The sequence below is a fragment of the Micromesistius poutassou genome (assembly GCF_964030765.1).
Source record: "Micromesistius poutassou genome assembly, chromosome: 22".
Lineage (NCBI taxonomy): Eukaryota > Metazoa > Chordata > Actinopteri > Gadiformes > Gadidae > Micromesistius > Micromesistius poutassou.
Window position 1 is genome coordinate 2,743,585 of NC_140292.1, and position 14,130 is coordinate 2,757,714.

Here is a 14,130-nt window from a genome sequence, read left to right on the forward strand (position 1 = left end):
GCAAGAGAGAGGAGCGAGAGGACAAATGCGGCTTTAGGAAAACAATAAATAACATGCACTGTTCTGGTGGCCGTGGAAGGAGAATTTAATTGATGCGTTGTGTGAGCCCCATGTTACATTGTGGGTCAAACTACTTTTATGGAGGCCAGGGTATCGCTGAATCATTTATACGAGCTTCAGACTCAACATAGAAATTGCAAATAACAGTGGATGATTACAGGCTTTGTGGCGGCATTTTGTTATAATTGGAGCATATGCAGTTATGGTTGCCGGGCAGCAAACGAGTGGGAAGAGGGGTCGGCCAGAGACAGATTAATTATCAATAATTCTTCTAGTGTGCCTCTATATTTATATATGAGAGAAATAACTTTAGAAAACAAATTTATTTTTCCAAACAACTTTTCAGATGTTCAATGTTTTATAATCCCTTGAAAGGTGATTTTGGATTAGCCTTTTCATGTGTTCTCCTTCATACTTCTTGTTTATTTGATTAGATTGAGTAAATCGAGTAAAATTGCAAAAATGATTGATGAGAGAAAAAGCCTTGGGATGAGATGGTACTGTACTTCTCAGGCTGTGCTTAGGTGGGGAAGTGAGGAGGAGGAGGAGGAGGAGAAGGAACATGCTGAGCCCATGGAGGCTGCTCCTCTGGGAGCTAGCTGTGAAGTTACCCTACCATGTCATCACAGGTAGGTCTGTCTTCAACACCCTGACACTTGAGGCAGGAAACCATCCCGGGGGCTCAGAGGAGATGGGACCGTACCATGTTTCTTTCCCTGCACCAACTCCACCTGGAGTTAGAGAGGCAGAGTTAGAACCTGGACTGGTTATAAACGATCAGGAAATGCAAAGCAACATCTGAAGTTGTGTGTTGTTAACCCACCAATGCGTACCCACCAATGAGTATCCTTGGCCTTTAAGCCCAGGAAATCTTGCATCACCGTGAACACACAGCCACACTAACACTTCAGCTTAATGACTTCCTCCACAAAATAGCTTTCTATCCCCCACCTCACCTCTGATCCTCTTCATTAACATACTGAGCCATGTCACAGTCATCGTGACAGAATCAATTTGTGTAAGCCTTTGTATATATTAGCGCAAAGACATGGTTGCATCATGTTATGTCATGCTGTGTCATATGTCATGTTATGACATATGACTAAGGCCTGGTAATATGCCAACTCCTGCCATGTTAAGGCTGGCTGATGCTGGCTAACGTATGATGTCATGTCTTGCCATGTTAAGGCTTGTTAAGGCCTGATAATGTATGATGCCATCTCCTGCCATGTTAAGGCTGGCTGACGCTGGCTAACGTATGATGTCATGTCTTGCCATGTTAAGGCTTGTTAAGGCCTGATAATGTATGATGCCATCTCCTGCCATGTTAAGGCTGGCTGATGCTGGCTAATGTATGATGTCATGTGCTGCCTATGTTAAGGCTCGTAAAGGCCTGCTAACGTATGATGTCATGTCCTGCCATTTTAAGGCTGGCTAAGGCCAGCATAAGTCATCTATGATGTCATGCAAGGCGACATGATGGCTGGTCAACGCCTTGTCCTCTATAATGTCTCCTGTGTTATGACCCGAGCGGTTTATCTCCCAGCCAGCCTTTGCCTGGGAGGCTCAGATATCTTCGCCACGGTGCGAGAGAACAGCCCCATGGGACAGTTCATCTCTAACCTCAGCATCAGCGGGGACCCCGGGCCCAACGCCATCCGCATGTGCCTCAGTGGGAAGAACGCAGACTGGCTGTTCCTGGACGGCAAGGCCATCCGTTTGAACTCCTCGCTCACAAAGGTGTTGGATCGAGAGGTAAAGGGGCCTTCTTCCTTTGTTTTGCGGCTTAACTCAAAATCTCAACGGGCCGGGTTGCCCCATGGCATTTGATTTAAAGACCCATCTTCTTGTGTTCCCAAGGTTCAAGGAGCGATCCTCTTGGCTGAACTGATATGTTATGAAGACAACATCATGCAGGTGTGAATTGTGAAGAGGCTTCAGGGTTTAACGTATAAAAATAAACATTGTCCTTGTGTAACTAATGAGAGCCAATGCTTTGAAATAATTGCATTAAAGACCAACATTTCTTTCTTTCCAGAGTTATTACAGGGTCATAGTGGAGATACTGAATGAAAATGACAACTTGCCGCAATTTGTGGAAACGACTACACAACCACTTTTCATTAGCGAGGTAAGGTCGGCAACGGTAGGCCCTGCCGTGCTATAAATATCGTGACTTTCACCGTCCGACCCTGGGCCTGTGCATATACTATGGCTAGTTATAATGCTAGTGTCACGTGCACAACAATCTACATAATAATACGCATTTATGATTCCTCTCCAGCTCGCAGCGGTGAACTCTGTTGTGTTCACCGTCAAGGCAACCGATGCAGACGAGGATGTACTGCTCTACGTCATCGATAAAGCTTCGGTATGCTTTCACTGAATTATCTAACGACAATTTTTAACAAAATGACCAATTAGACATTGTCAAAGATACTGCAATTATGATAGTACCTGTGGTATATTTTTAGTTTTTGGGTTTCTCTTTAACCTCATAGCTTTGAGTACAATTATGTTTGTTGTTAGCTGCCAGGGCACAAAAAAGGTCACAAGCCAAATTGAATATCAACGTTTTAATTTCACCTGTGCCTCGACCGATCATATGATTCATGTTACTGGTCTAATTAGCATTACCCCGGGAAATATGCTGTTGACCAGTACCAAGTATGAACGCCATGTCCCCCAACTATAGCCTGACGCCAGCTTCTTCAGGATAGACTTGCCAAACAGCGGAAATGTGCTGCTGGACAAGCCACTGGACTACGAGAGCAAAACACACCTCCAGCTGGTCATCTACGCTGTGGTAATGCATACTAATCCGATATTCATTAACTCGAACAGGCTGGCTTTGAGGCCACTGGACAATAATTAAGCCGTATTACAGTACCCCAAACCTCCTAGCCTGCTCATAGTATTTAACAGCTACCCACAATATCAGTAACATAAAGTGCAGTGCAAATATGAATGGCTCAGAGATGAAAGTACACCATAAAATATGCTGGTGTCCCTCCACCGGGAACAGTTTGTTCTGACTGCTGGTGCTCTGGCTTCCTGGTACATGCTTCAGGAAATGAACACCATAGATGGGTACAACGCGACCGCCACCTTGACCGTCCACATTAAGGACGGGGACGACCAGTATCCGCAGTTCCTCCCCTGCAACCCGGCCCCGGCAAACATCAACCTCCCAGTCTGCACCAACCCAATCTACATGGCAAACATCACAGAGGCCGATCAGGTGGGACCGTCACCACTCCGGCTTGGTGGACTCTGAACTGAGGTGGTTGAAGCCAGGGAGGGCTGGAATGACCGTGGTTTTGAAACTGTAATTCCTTTCAGGACATGGTTCTGGGGTTTTTCCCTGGTCCGATACATGCGGTGGATGGAGACAGAGGCCTTAAGACTCGGCTCACGTTCACACTTCTTTCAGGTAGAATCTCAAATGTTTACAGTTTTTTGAACGATCTGGTTGAAAACTGTGCTGTTCTACTATGTTTAGGGCTGCAACTAACCACTATTTTAATAGTCGACTAGTCACCGACTATTGAAACGATTAGTCGACTAATCTGATAATTATTTTAAAAATTCTAAAATTTAGCATGAGGTTGCTTTAATTATGTGGCAAATGATAATAAACACAAGAAAGATGGGTACTTCAATGAAAAATGCATCTTTTATTCAATATATATATAACTGAGTTAGTAACTGAATTACTCTATAATAAAAGTAACTAGTTACCAGGGAAAGTAATTATTTGCGTTACTGTAAAAAAAAAAAAAAGTAGCTTTGTAGATGCGTGTGTCGTTGTGGGATGCTTCATTAAATTAGAGTTGCTTACAGCGGATGTCGACAAAGCCTTTGCTCCTGGACATAATGTTCACTTTACATGCACATTCTTGCCTTTGACCTCAATGAATTTGAAGTAGTGCTTATATCTCCACCTTGAAAATGCCAACTTTTCATCGGATTGCTCCGGACTCGCCATCTCTGCTGCTTCTTCGACTCTCTCTGTGTGTGTGTGTGTGTGTGTGTGTGTGTGTGTGTGTGTGTGTGTGTGTGTGTGTGTGTGTGTGTGTGTGTGTGTGTGTGTGTGTGTGTGTGTGTGCGGGTGGCACGCGTATCCTGGCTATCCTGGCTTGTGTGTAAAAACATTGGCTCCGATTGGCTACCATGAAACACGACTCTGCCTTAAGGCCGCAGTATACTCGCTGTTCCCAAGTTGTCACGGGAGCGCCGTGACTATTTATACTCGCGCTGGTGGCCGCGACACTATTTGCAGTCTTCTCCTGAACAGAGGTGTCGCCACTGAGGAAAGGCTACCGACTTTTTACTATTTCCACACACTAGAAGAAGAATAAAACGTAAACAATGGCAGAGCTGGCAGCAGCAATGATGTCACAGTCAATGTCGGCGACGATATTGGATTCTATGGATGTTTATATATATTAGTGGTGGGCATAGATTAATTTTTTTAATCTAGATTAATCTAGATTAATCTTGGAATTAATCTTGATTAATCTAGATTAAAATGGCTCATTTGAATTCTGCCGAAGGCATTCATAATATGTGTGTGCTACCTAAATAATGACTAAAAGTAAGTCTTTGAGAACAGGTTTCTCAAGCCAGGTGGCGCATTAGACCAGGGGCTCATCTCCTGTTTCCAAAATGCATCACAAACTCTAGTATAACTTACTACATGCTTACTATCACAAACTCAAACGCGGGAAAATATAACGGCGCTGGGACGCGCTCTCGCTACAGGTCCACGGCACGCTCGTCTCCGGTGCGCGTCGCGGCGGCGGTGGGGGCGGCGTTGACGGCAGACGGCTGGTACACGTCCGCCTACCGCCGTACCAAGGCGGGCAGCTCGGAGGAAGATTTGGATTATTACAACAACAACACCAATTATTTTGACGCTCTGATGTCACGATCAACCCAAAACGTGTCATCGCTCACCCAAGTTGTTTCTATTATCATTGCTACATTGTCTCCAGCATATGGCACGATTATGGACAGTATATTTTATTAAACACTCAGCTTCTGGTTAGTTCAACTTTGAGAATAGATTAACGGCGATATTTTTTTTTATCGCCCGATAAGAGTCTCGCGTTAACGCAGCACGTTAACGCCGATAACAGCCCATCACTAATATATATATACACACACCACACAATAAAATTGAAAATATAAAGAAAGAAACAATAAAACAAACTAAAACTTTAACAATAACGCGCATTTAAATGTGCATCAACGTTCACACATTCTTCGTGGGTGCTGCTGGGTGTGCTCTAACATAGTCTGTAACAGCTTTTGTTTCAGCTGGTCATGCACCTGTGGATCCACACTCTCCATCAAGTCCACCTTCGAAATGTTCCGTCCTGTGCTTCCGCTTTGTCGCGCGCCACTGAAAAAAAAAAAGAGTGGTGCGCGACACCGCGCGATAGGGCTTTAAATCCTGTCGCGCCGGCGAGATCTACGTCATTTTGACGTCACATTGTCGCGCGACAACTTGGGAACGGCGAGTATACTGCGGCCTTTAGCCAATCATAATCGCTTATCTCTTTGTTAAACCCGGTCTCCTCACTAGCAGTTTGTGTGTGCAGCCAGGGGTGTAACGCACCGCATTAAACTGTCAGTAACGGTAACCGCGTTGTAACGACGGAAAATGAATTAGTTAGATTACCCCGTTACTGAAAAAATAACGGCGTTACCTAACGGCGTTTTAATAACGGTGTTATTACAAACACTGCTTGGATGAAGCGCTGGGATGGATTTAAGCACACGGTTTCCACACCGCGGGCGCAGTTATCCACCGAGATAATAATTTTATTTGGAAAACAAAACGTATTGGCTTTCATGTTACTTTAATCTTACCGAGGCGAGTCAGACTCAGTTTCGATCAACTGTCCGACGTGCTTTCTCTTTAAATGTTGCATCACCGAGGTGCTGCCGTGATACGCAAGGTCTGCTTTGCAAACCTTGAAAGTAATCTTTTTTATTCGCTGTATCCAGGCTAAAATGCTCCCAAACTTTATTACTTAACTCGGCAAAGACGCTATTTCGCATGTTCGACTCTTAGCAGAGATTGTAATGAAGTGAGATGCCTCACTCCGTTGGAAAAACACGTCTGGTGACAATTGTCGACAATGGAATTCATTGTCGACAATTTCTATTATCGATTTTTGTCGACAATGTCGACGAATCGTTGCAGCCCTAACTATGTTACAACAAAAGCCCAGAGTTTAACATAGGAATTGCCCACAATTGATCAGATGCAGTATAGTCTAGCAAGGGTTTTCACCTCTGAGTCATTTCTGAAGCAGCATGACCTACATTGACCTTAGCCTATCTGTAAGCATCATTGAGGTAAAGCAAGATTCGTAACCTCCACCTACTCCTACTCCTAGATGACCTCACCCTGTATTGCACAAAGATAACTTGCTCCGATACTCGCTTTAGATAACAGCATCTTGTGGAGGAATAACCAGAGCTTTCATTACAATATCATTCTCTACATTGCATTCACTTACACAATTCCCTTGACTGTTCGCTGCATACACATAGTGTTACACAGCTTATCTAAAATCACTCTTCCAACACTGAACAAAACACAGCTGGGCTCCGAGGCCTCAGGCTAGCAGATAACCCTCACACCCACAGATACGTCTCAAAGACAGTGAGCATAAACAGTATTATAGTCACAGCTTATCAACCCATGACATCCCTGTTGATTGTTTTTCTTACAAATCTCCTCCTGCTTAGAGGAATGCTGAATGAATGTATTGCTGTGTTATCCAATTTGCATCTTCTTAAATTAGTTACTCTCAAGCTATATAATAGCATATTTTCATTCCCCAAGGCCACATGCTCTCACTCCCCAGGTGCAGACAACGGCAGATTTGCAATCGACAACGAGACGGGAGAAGTGAAGTTGACAAGACGTGTGGAAAATAAACAACTAACACCAATATTCAGACTGCGCATTATGGTAAACCTGCAATGGTCTACTGCATGACTCAGTCACTCATGACTCACAGAGTTTCTTTTGTTACATCTTAGCATACAAGTACAAAAAGTCTATTCATAGTAGTAAAGATCGTAGGCTTGATTCCTCAACAGTCACATAAACAACACAAGATCTAAGTAAAAACAAGTAGAAGCATCAATACAAGATCACAATAATAAATAAATAAATAAATACAAAAGTAGATAATAAGTAGAGAAACTCGACAGTGATAATAAGTAATGAAGTGTAGTAAAGTGTTTAAGTGGTAGTGGTACCTGCCAAGATGAATACCCTAGTGCAAATTACAGAACAATACAATGCAGTTGAACAGTCTGTTGTTGTAGTGTGCGTGGGGTTGGTTTGTGGGTCGGTTTGGGACTCCGGCTTCACAGGGTGTTGAAGCAAACAGCACATGTATATGATCTCACTCGTTTCCACCACCACAGGCCTCCCAGCTGAACGACCACAGGAAGTACAGTGTGGTGACCGCACTGGTGCGAGTGCTGGCTGAGAACAGCTTCCCCCCGACCTTGAACCAAACAACCTATAAAGGCTTTGTCATCCAGAGTGACAGCCCAGCCACCATCGTCTCCACCTATGGGAAACAAGTTCTCATCGTTCAGGCCACTGACAGGGACTTTGCCAATGTAAGTCAAGGTCAAACCTTCTGGACCATGTAGGACTGTGTGGAACTATTTCAGCAGATATGCGACTTTAATTGATTTTGTAATATTATTTTACATTTCATGAAATAATTGGATTCCAAAAAATCACTTCCAACTCTTATGCAACCCGCTCGGTAATGAATCGCCCATGGAAATTTTGCTGTTGGTCGCGGTTGCAGAAGGATGCAAGAAGGATTCAATCTGTGTCCAGCAGCAATGCATTACAGAGGAAAGGCACTTTTGTGTGACTACACTACAATCTTTCTTACAGGGACTCAATCCGAAGATAGTGTACGCACTCCATCCCCTGTCTGCAAGTGAAGGACTGTTCTACATTAGCCGAGACGGGGTAGTGATCGTGAGGACTCGACGCCTTAAAGCCTTTGACAGGCACATCCTTGAGGTATCAACAACATAAACCAGATACACTTCTACTACAAACAGTATACTAGTTGTATTTGTGCTAGACAATGACTGCTCCTATTGGTCCTACTCCTGAAGGTGGTTGCTAAGGACGAGGAATCAGGAGAAAGGACCACAGCCTCCCTCGACATTGAGGTTCTGCAAAGGGGCCAATCGGGTATGTTCCATAACACAAAAGGGTGATGGAGCCGTCTCTCTCTCTCTCACACACACACACACACACACACACACACACACACACACACACACACACACACACACACACACACACACACACACACACACACACACACACACACACACACACACACACTTAAACAAAGAGAGCACTTTCCAGTGCTACAAAAGCCCATGGACGAGCCACAACAAACCCAAGCGAATCACAATGAGATAATCCCTTTTGAGAAGGTCAATAGCCTGCATCTATGTTGCATGGTTCCTGAATGCTAAGATATAGGGCACCCGTAGGTCACCTGTACGGGTTTGGATGGTAACCATTGGGTAATCTCTATCGAGAGGAACATTCATAGGCCCTTAATGAGATAAAGCCCATCATCCTCAGATCCTATCCTTGCTCACTATTGCATACTCAAGCACACACACTACACTACAACAACCCGCACAGACGGTCACATGTGACACTCATATTTTTGGATGAGGGGGGTTTCAAAGGTATGGAAAAGTCTGGTAGCCTGTAGCCCAACCACAATTAGGGAATAAACAGATGAGCTGGGCAATTAAACAGGCACAGTAGGGTAAAAAAAAAAGTACAAAGGCTTTGTGAAAATCAAAGTCAGTTTCAAAGTCGTTTTCATATTAATGTCAAAGTTTCATCCAAATAAGCACATGAACATAGGAAAAAAGGAATCATACATGACACAGCATTGCTACTTTGAATAGACTAGACGAATACGAATAGACTAGACTAGACTAGACGAATAGACTAGACTACTAAAATGCTTGGATTTCAAATGAGGTGCAATCGTTTCTGCATGCACATAGCCTCCAGCTTGAATAAGCAAATGGCTAATGCAAAGCTATGGATGGCTTCAATAGACCTCGTCAGCCACAGTCCATATATTAAATTGCAAAAACATGACTGCGGGAGACTCGTGGGACTCGAATCAAACAAATTGATTGTCAAAAAGCAAAACAAACAAACATTGTTCATTAACAGGACGAATTAGCCACAATGTGACAGAAAATGTGATTTTCCTTTACGCTCTCTCCCATTGCAGTCCCCATGGGTCAGTTCCAGGAAGAGCCTCTGTTTGCGGATGTGGACACGAGGATGGCAGGGGCCGTTGTAGCCATCCTCTTGGTGCTGTTTGTGACAGCAGTATTCCTGACAGTCCACATGGTCAGGAGAAGGAGAGACAAACAGGACCCAGTGGACCAAGGAGCACTCACACTGGGGGAGGATCCCAATGTGGTAAGGGTTCGAGGGGACCCGATCCTGAACGTCTCCCTCATCCACACACACACACACACACACACACACACACACACACATGCACGCACACATACACTAACTCTCCCAGACACACACACAAACACGCAGACAGACACAGACCGACACGCAGACAAACGCAAACTGTGTTGTCGATAGTGCTGGTTGACCCACTGAAGGCTGACGCTAATACTTCTTAACGCTTACTGTAGAAGCAAAAGCTACTCCTTTCTTCCCTCCTCATCTTTGTTCCTCTCTATCCCCTGCAACTTTATATATTGCTGCTTTTCTAGAGCTTAATAAGCTTTAAAAGGGTGAGTTCTGCTTTGGCAGTGTGCGTTGGTGTTGTGCACGTGACTATGTGTACATGTTGGGTACTTCAAGTGCAATACCCCTTGTTGTGATCTGTGACAGTGGTAGTGGTGTTGTGGTAGTTTTGCGAACCAATAACAAGCTGATGCTCATGGAATAGCATGGTGAATATTATAGATCCAGAAGCTTAGTTTACAAAACAGAATTCTCCCTTCGGTCGGAAATCCATATAAAGCCATACAGGTCCTCAGTGTGACACAACGAACAAACCAAGCGCTGCCGTGATCACATTCTCGTTTTCCACCTCTTCGTTTTTCAGGTGGACCCGAGCCGAGCGGCACACTCCGCCGCCGACCTATCCTTCATGGCTGTGTCGTTCTCCGACGAACAAGGTGAGCACTCCCGCGCCGAAAGCCTCCGCGGCCGGGCGGGGGTCTACACCAGGAAGACGTCGCTACTGCCCCTTCATATGGTGCACCTCCCTGAAGGCAAAGAAGACAGCCCAGAGACCCCTCCTCTCAAGGTGGGGGTGTTCCAAACCAAGCCCAAAGGCTGTACAGCCTCATCGGCGTCGACGTCTTCATCAGCGGCCCCGTCCAAGGTCCCGTTGAAGCACATCAGCAAGACGTTGCGGAAGGATCAAGAGGAAGAAGACGCTCCCCCACCGCCATGGCGGAGTGAGGGGAAGACAGCAACGGATGGCTCTCAGACAGACCTTCACAGAGCCGGTCCCAGAAAACTGAGCTTGCGACCGCCTATGGAGGAAGCCGCATCCGGGAGCAAACCCACAGGGAAGGGCGCCACGGACCAGCGCATTGAGAACCCTTACAGTGCCATGCACGCTGTGATCTGTGTCTCTGACAACGAGGAGGATGATGAGGACTATAGCGCATAATAAGACAAGATGATGGACTCTGTAGGAGTAGCCAAGGGAAACGAAAAACAGGGGGAGGACATGTGTGAGGACAATATGGTTTACTTTGGAAAATGTTGAAATGTTCTTGATTGTCATTAACTTGATTTCTTGGAGAATATGACTAAAACTGCCTAGTTTGCCAGTTTAGTGCGGTGACAATGATATTGTTTCATGCAGACGCCGAACAGAATGAGTATAATCATGTGCTGTGGAAACAAAACTTACACAACTTTGCTGGTTTCTTTTGTACAACATTCAGCACATGGAGTCATCATCACTGACTCACTAGTCAGACGACTTGTACAATAGAAAAGAAAGACTCTACTTACGTCACTAATACCCACAGTCACCAATCACATTCTGAAAGGAACCACCTCTTCCAAATCAAACCTGCATCACCCCTGCTCCCATGGATTGTAATTAAAAATCTCACCTGTACCGTCTCACTCTCATTTGGCTCTAGGTTCAAGCAGATGGGTTGCACTGCCTCTCCAGTCTCCAACTCAGATAGACACAATCACACCTAACAGCATCCCTGAAGTTACCCCAGCTTCTTCTCAAATTAATGAAGTAAATCACCTCCGCTGTAATAAGAAAAGTTTGCAATTGGGCGAGGGGATTTCTGTGTCATTGCCCTGATTGAATTACTCCTTCAGAAACATGAGGGGAGACGAGGTTGGAGTGCACAGTTTTGCTGCTCCACAGTCATAAGACAGCCATCTGTGGTGCTAGAACCCTGTGTGTTAACATACAACACCTGTGCTGTGGAGAGATTGGACTAGCAGAGGCAGTATTGTTTTTAATTACTAGAGTAACTACAGATCTAATCCTCTTGGTATTAGAATGTCCCAAAGGCACTTTGCATGAAGTGAGTGCATGCTGCAACCTATTCACATAACTAAGCTATAACTAATTCATAATGTGACCAAGCAGAGAGAGAGAGAGAGAGAGAGAGAGAGAGAGAGAGAGAGAGAGAGAGAGAGAGAGAGAGAGAGAGAGAGAGAGAGAGAGAGAGAGAGAGAGAGAGTGTGTATGTGTTGTCTAGTTAGGGATTACTCATGAAGTGTTTCTGTGTTTCACTTCAAAATGTATAAACATACTTAATTGATAGCTAAATGTTGATGAAACTTAAATTTAAAACCAAGAACCACATCCACAGACTTCCTGCTGATTTGAATGCTAATTTATGGATATAAGTGATGCCTCATTTTGTGTCAAATGTGAATGTTTATTATGGACTTGTCCGTTTGCAAATCAATCAAAATCATACAGCTATAATCAACACGACCACGCCGGTAATGTTGATTAAGGATGCCTGAAGTTAGCTTTGACATCCAAATCATGTTGTTGATGGTCGAAGGCGGAGTTAACTGCTACCGTTAGCCAGTCCACGGTACCATAAGTTTCCTTTGATAGAACATTTTGAGAGACGAACTTATATCATAGTGGACTTCTTCAACTGTTTGGAAATAGTTATTTAATAGACCATGTGTCTAATGTATGATTTTTGTGGCACTAACAATTAAGGCAGAAGTTGAACATACTACAAATGCAAGTTATGACGGCTACCTGTTAGCGTGGTCTTGCCAGTAAACGTCTGGTGCGTTGGTAAATGGCGCCATCTGTTGACACGGAGCCGCATGGCGTCACTCCGGCGCGTGGTGCATTTTATAGAAGGTATGGTAACCTATACGATCCAGACGCAAAGATATTGAATAAAAAATATTAAAACACAGAGGGGGGTTCAGCTGTACAGTCATTTTCATTTACATTTGGTTGAATGTTGGCATGTTATACATTGTACCTGGAGAATATCATTGGAGGTCGATTTGTGTCTTTATGTAGAGTGGCAAACAAAAATATTATTGTGAAAGCAAAAATTAGCTTTTACGGTTCTAACAGACCAATTTATTTTTTAAATTGAGTATTTTATAAATCGACATCAAAATGTTATGCATTCCACTAAAAAATAATTGCTTTAAAAGTTTTGAGCGCATCACAAATGCATTTAAACACAAAAACACATCCCATTTTTCGGTGTTTTGACATCCTCCAGGGTTCAAATTGTCTGAGGGTAATTGTAGAGCACAAAACGTTTTGCATATCAAACAAAAGCAAAAGCAATGTCAGGAACAAAACAATATGCATTCCAATTAAAAATAATAGGGTTAGGGTTAGCTCTGGAGGCTCTGCTTCGAACTAAATTCCTTCAAAGTTTATTCATACTCATCAGAATTTATACAGTCAAACTAACGCTGTTATATTAGGTAGGTTACTATTTATTTTCAACATGGTTTACTTTGGGTAATGTTGAAATGTTCTTGATTGTCATTAACTTGATTTCTTGGAAAATACGACTAAAACAGCCTAGTTTACCAGTTTAGTGCAGTGACAATGATATTGTTTCAAACAGACGCCGAACAAATTGAGTATAATCATGTGCTGTGGAAAGATGCTCTTCCATTTGCAATCTTACAAAACTTTGCTGGTTTCTTTTGTACAACATTCAGCACATGGAGTCATCATCACTGACTCACTAGTCAGACGACTTGTACAATGGAAAAGAAAGACTCTACTAACGTCGCTAATATCCACAGTCACCAATCACATTCTGGAAGGAACCACCTCTTCCAAATCAAACCTGCATCACCCCTGCTCCCATGGATTGTAATTAAAAATCTCACCTGTACCGTCTCACTCTCATTTGGCTCTAGGTTCAAGCAGATGGGTTGCACTGCCTCTCCAGTCTTCAACTCAGATAGACACAATCACACCTAACAGCATCCCTGAAGTTACCCCAGCTTCTTACCAAATTAATGAAGTAAATCACCTCCGCTGTAATAAGAAAAGTTTGCAATTGGGCGAGGGGATTTCTGTGTCATTGTCCTGACTGAATTACTCCTTCAGAAACATGAGGGGAGACGAGGTTGGAGCGCACAGTTTTGCTGTTCCACTGTCATAAGACAGCCATCTGTGGTGCTAGAACCCTGTGTGTTAACATACAGCACCTGTGCTGTGGATAGATTGGACTAGCAGAGGCAGTATTGTTTTTAATTACTAGAGTAACTACAGATCTAACCCTCTTGGTATTGCAATGTCCCAAAGGCACTTTGCAGGAAGTGTTAGGCTTGCTGCAGCCTGTTCACGTAACTAGCCTATAACTAATTCATAATGTGCCCAAGCAGTGTGTGTGTGTGTGTGTGTGTGTGTGTGTGTGTGTGTGTGTGTGTGTGTGTGTGTGTGTGTGTGTGTGTGTGATGCAGGGCTGCCAACTTTTGGCCGGAGTGAGATTCTA

The 14,130-nt window shown here is 43.9% G+C and overlaps 2 protein-coding genes across 2 annotated transcripts; both read left to right on the forward strand.

Moving 5' to 3' along the window:
• Positions 1-622: 622 nt before the first annotated feature.
• Positions 623-2,935, forward strand: LOC311367506 (cadherin-related family member 5-like; the record flags this gene model as incomplete). The annotated part of the gene is made up of 6 exons (XM_084486340.1): positions 623-689; positions 1,607-1,815; positions 1,921-1,977; positions 2,099-2,191; positions 2,345-2,431; positions 2,756-2,935. 6 exons carry the CDS (start codon positions 623-625, stop codon positions 2,933-2,935), a joined length of 693 nt encoding a protein of 230 aa, XP_084342466.1.
• A 339-nt stretch (positions 2,936-3,274) lies between these two features.
• Positions 3,275-10,814, forward strand: LOC311367346 (uncharacterized protein; the record flags this gene model as incomplete). The annotated part of the gene is made up of 8 exons (XM_084486172.1): positions 3,275-3,301; positions 3,403-3,493; positions 6,945-7,051; positions 7,516-7,716; positions 8,006-8,137; positions 8,236-8,314; positions 9,396-9,589; positions 10,239-10,814. 8 exons carry the CDS (start codon positions 3,275-3,277, stop codon positions 10,812-10,814), a joined length of 1,407 nt encoding a protein of 468 aa, XP_084342298.1.
• Between the last annotated feature and the right edge of the window lie 3,316 nt (positions 10,815-14,130).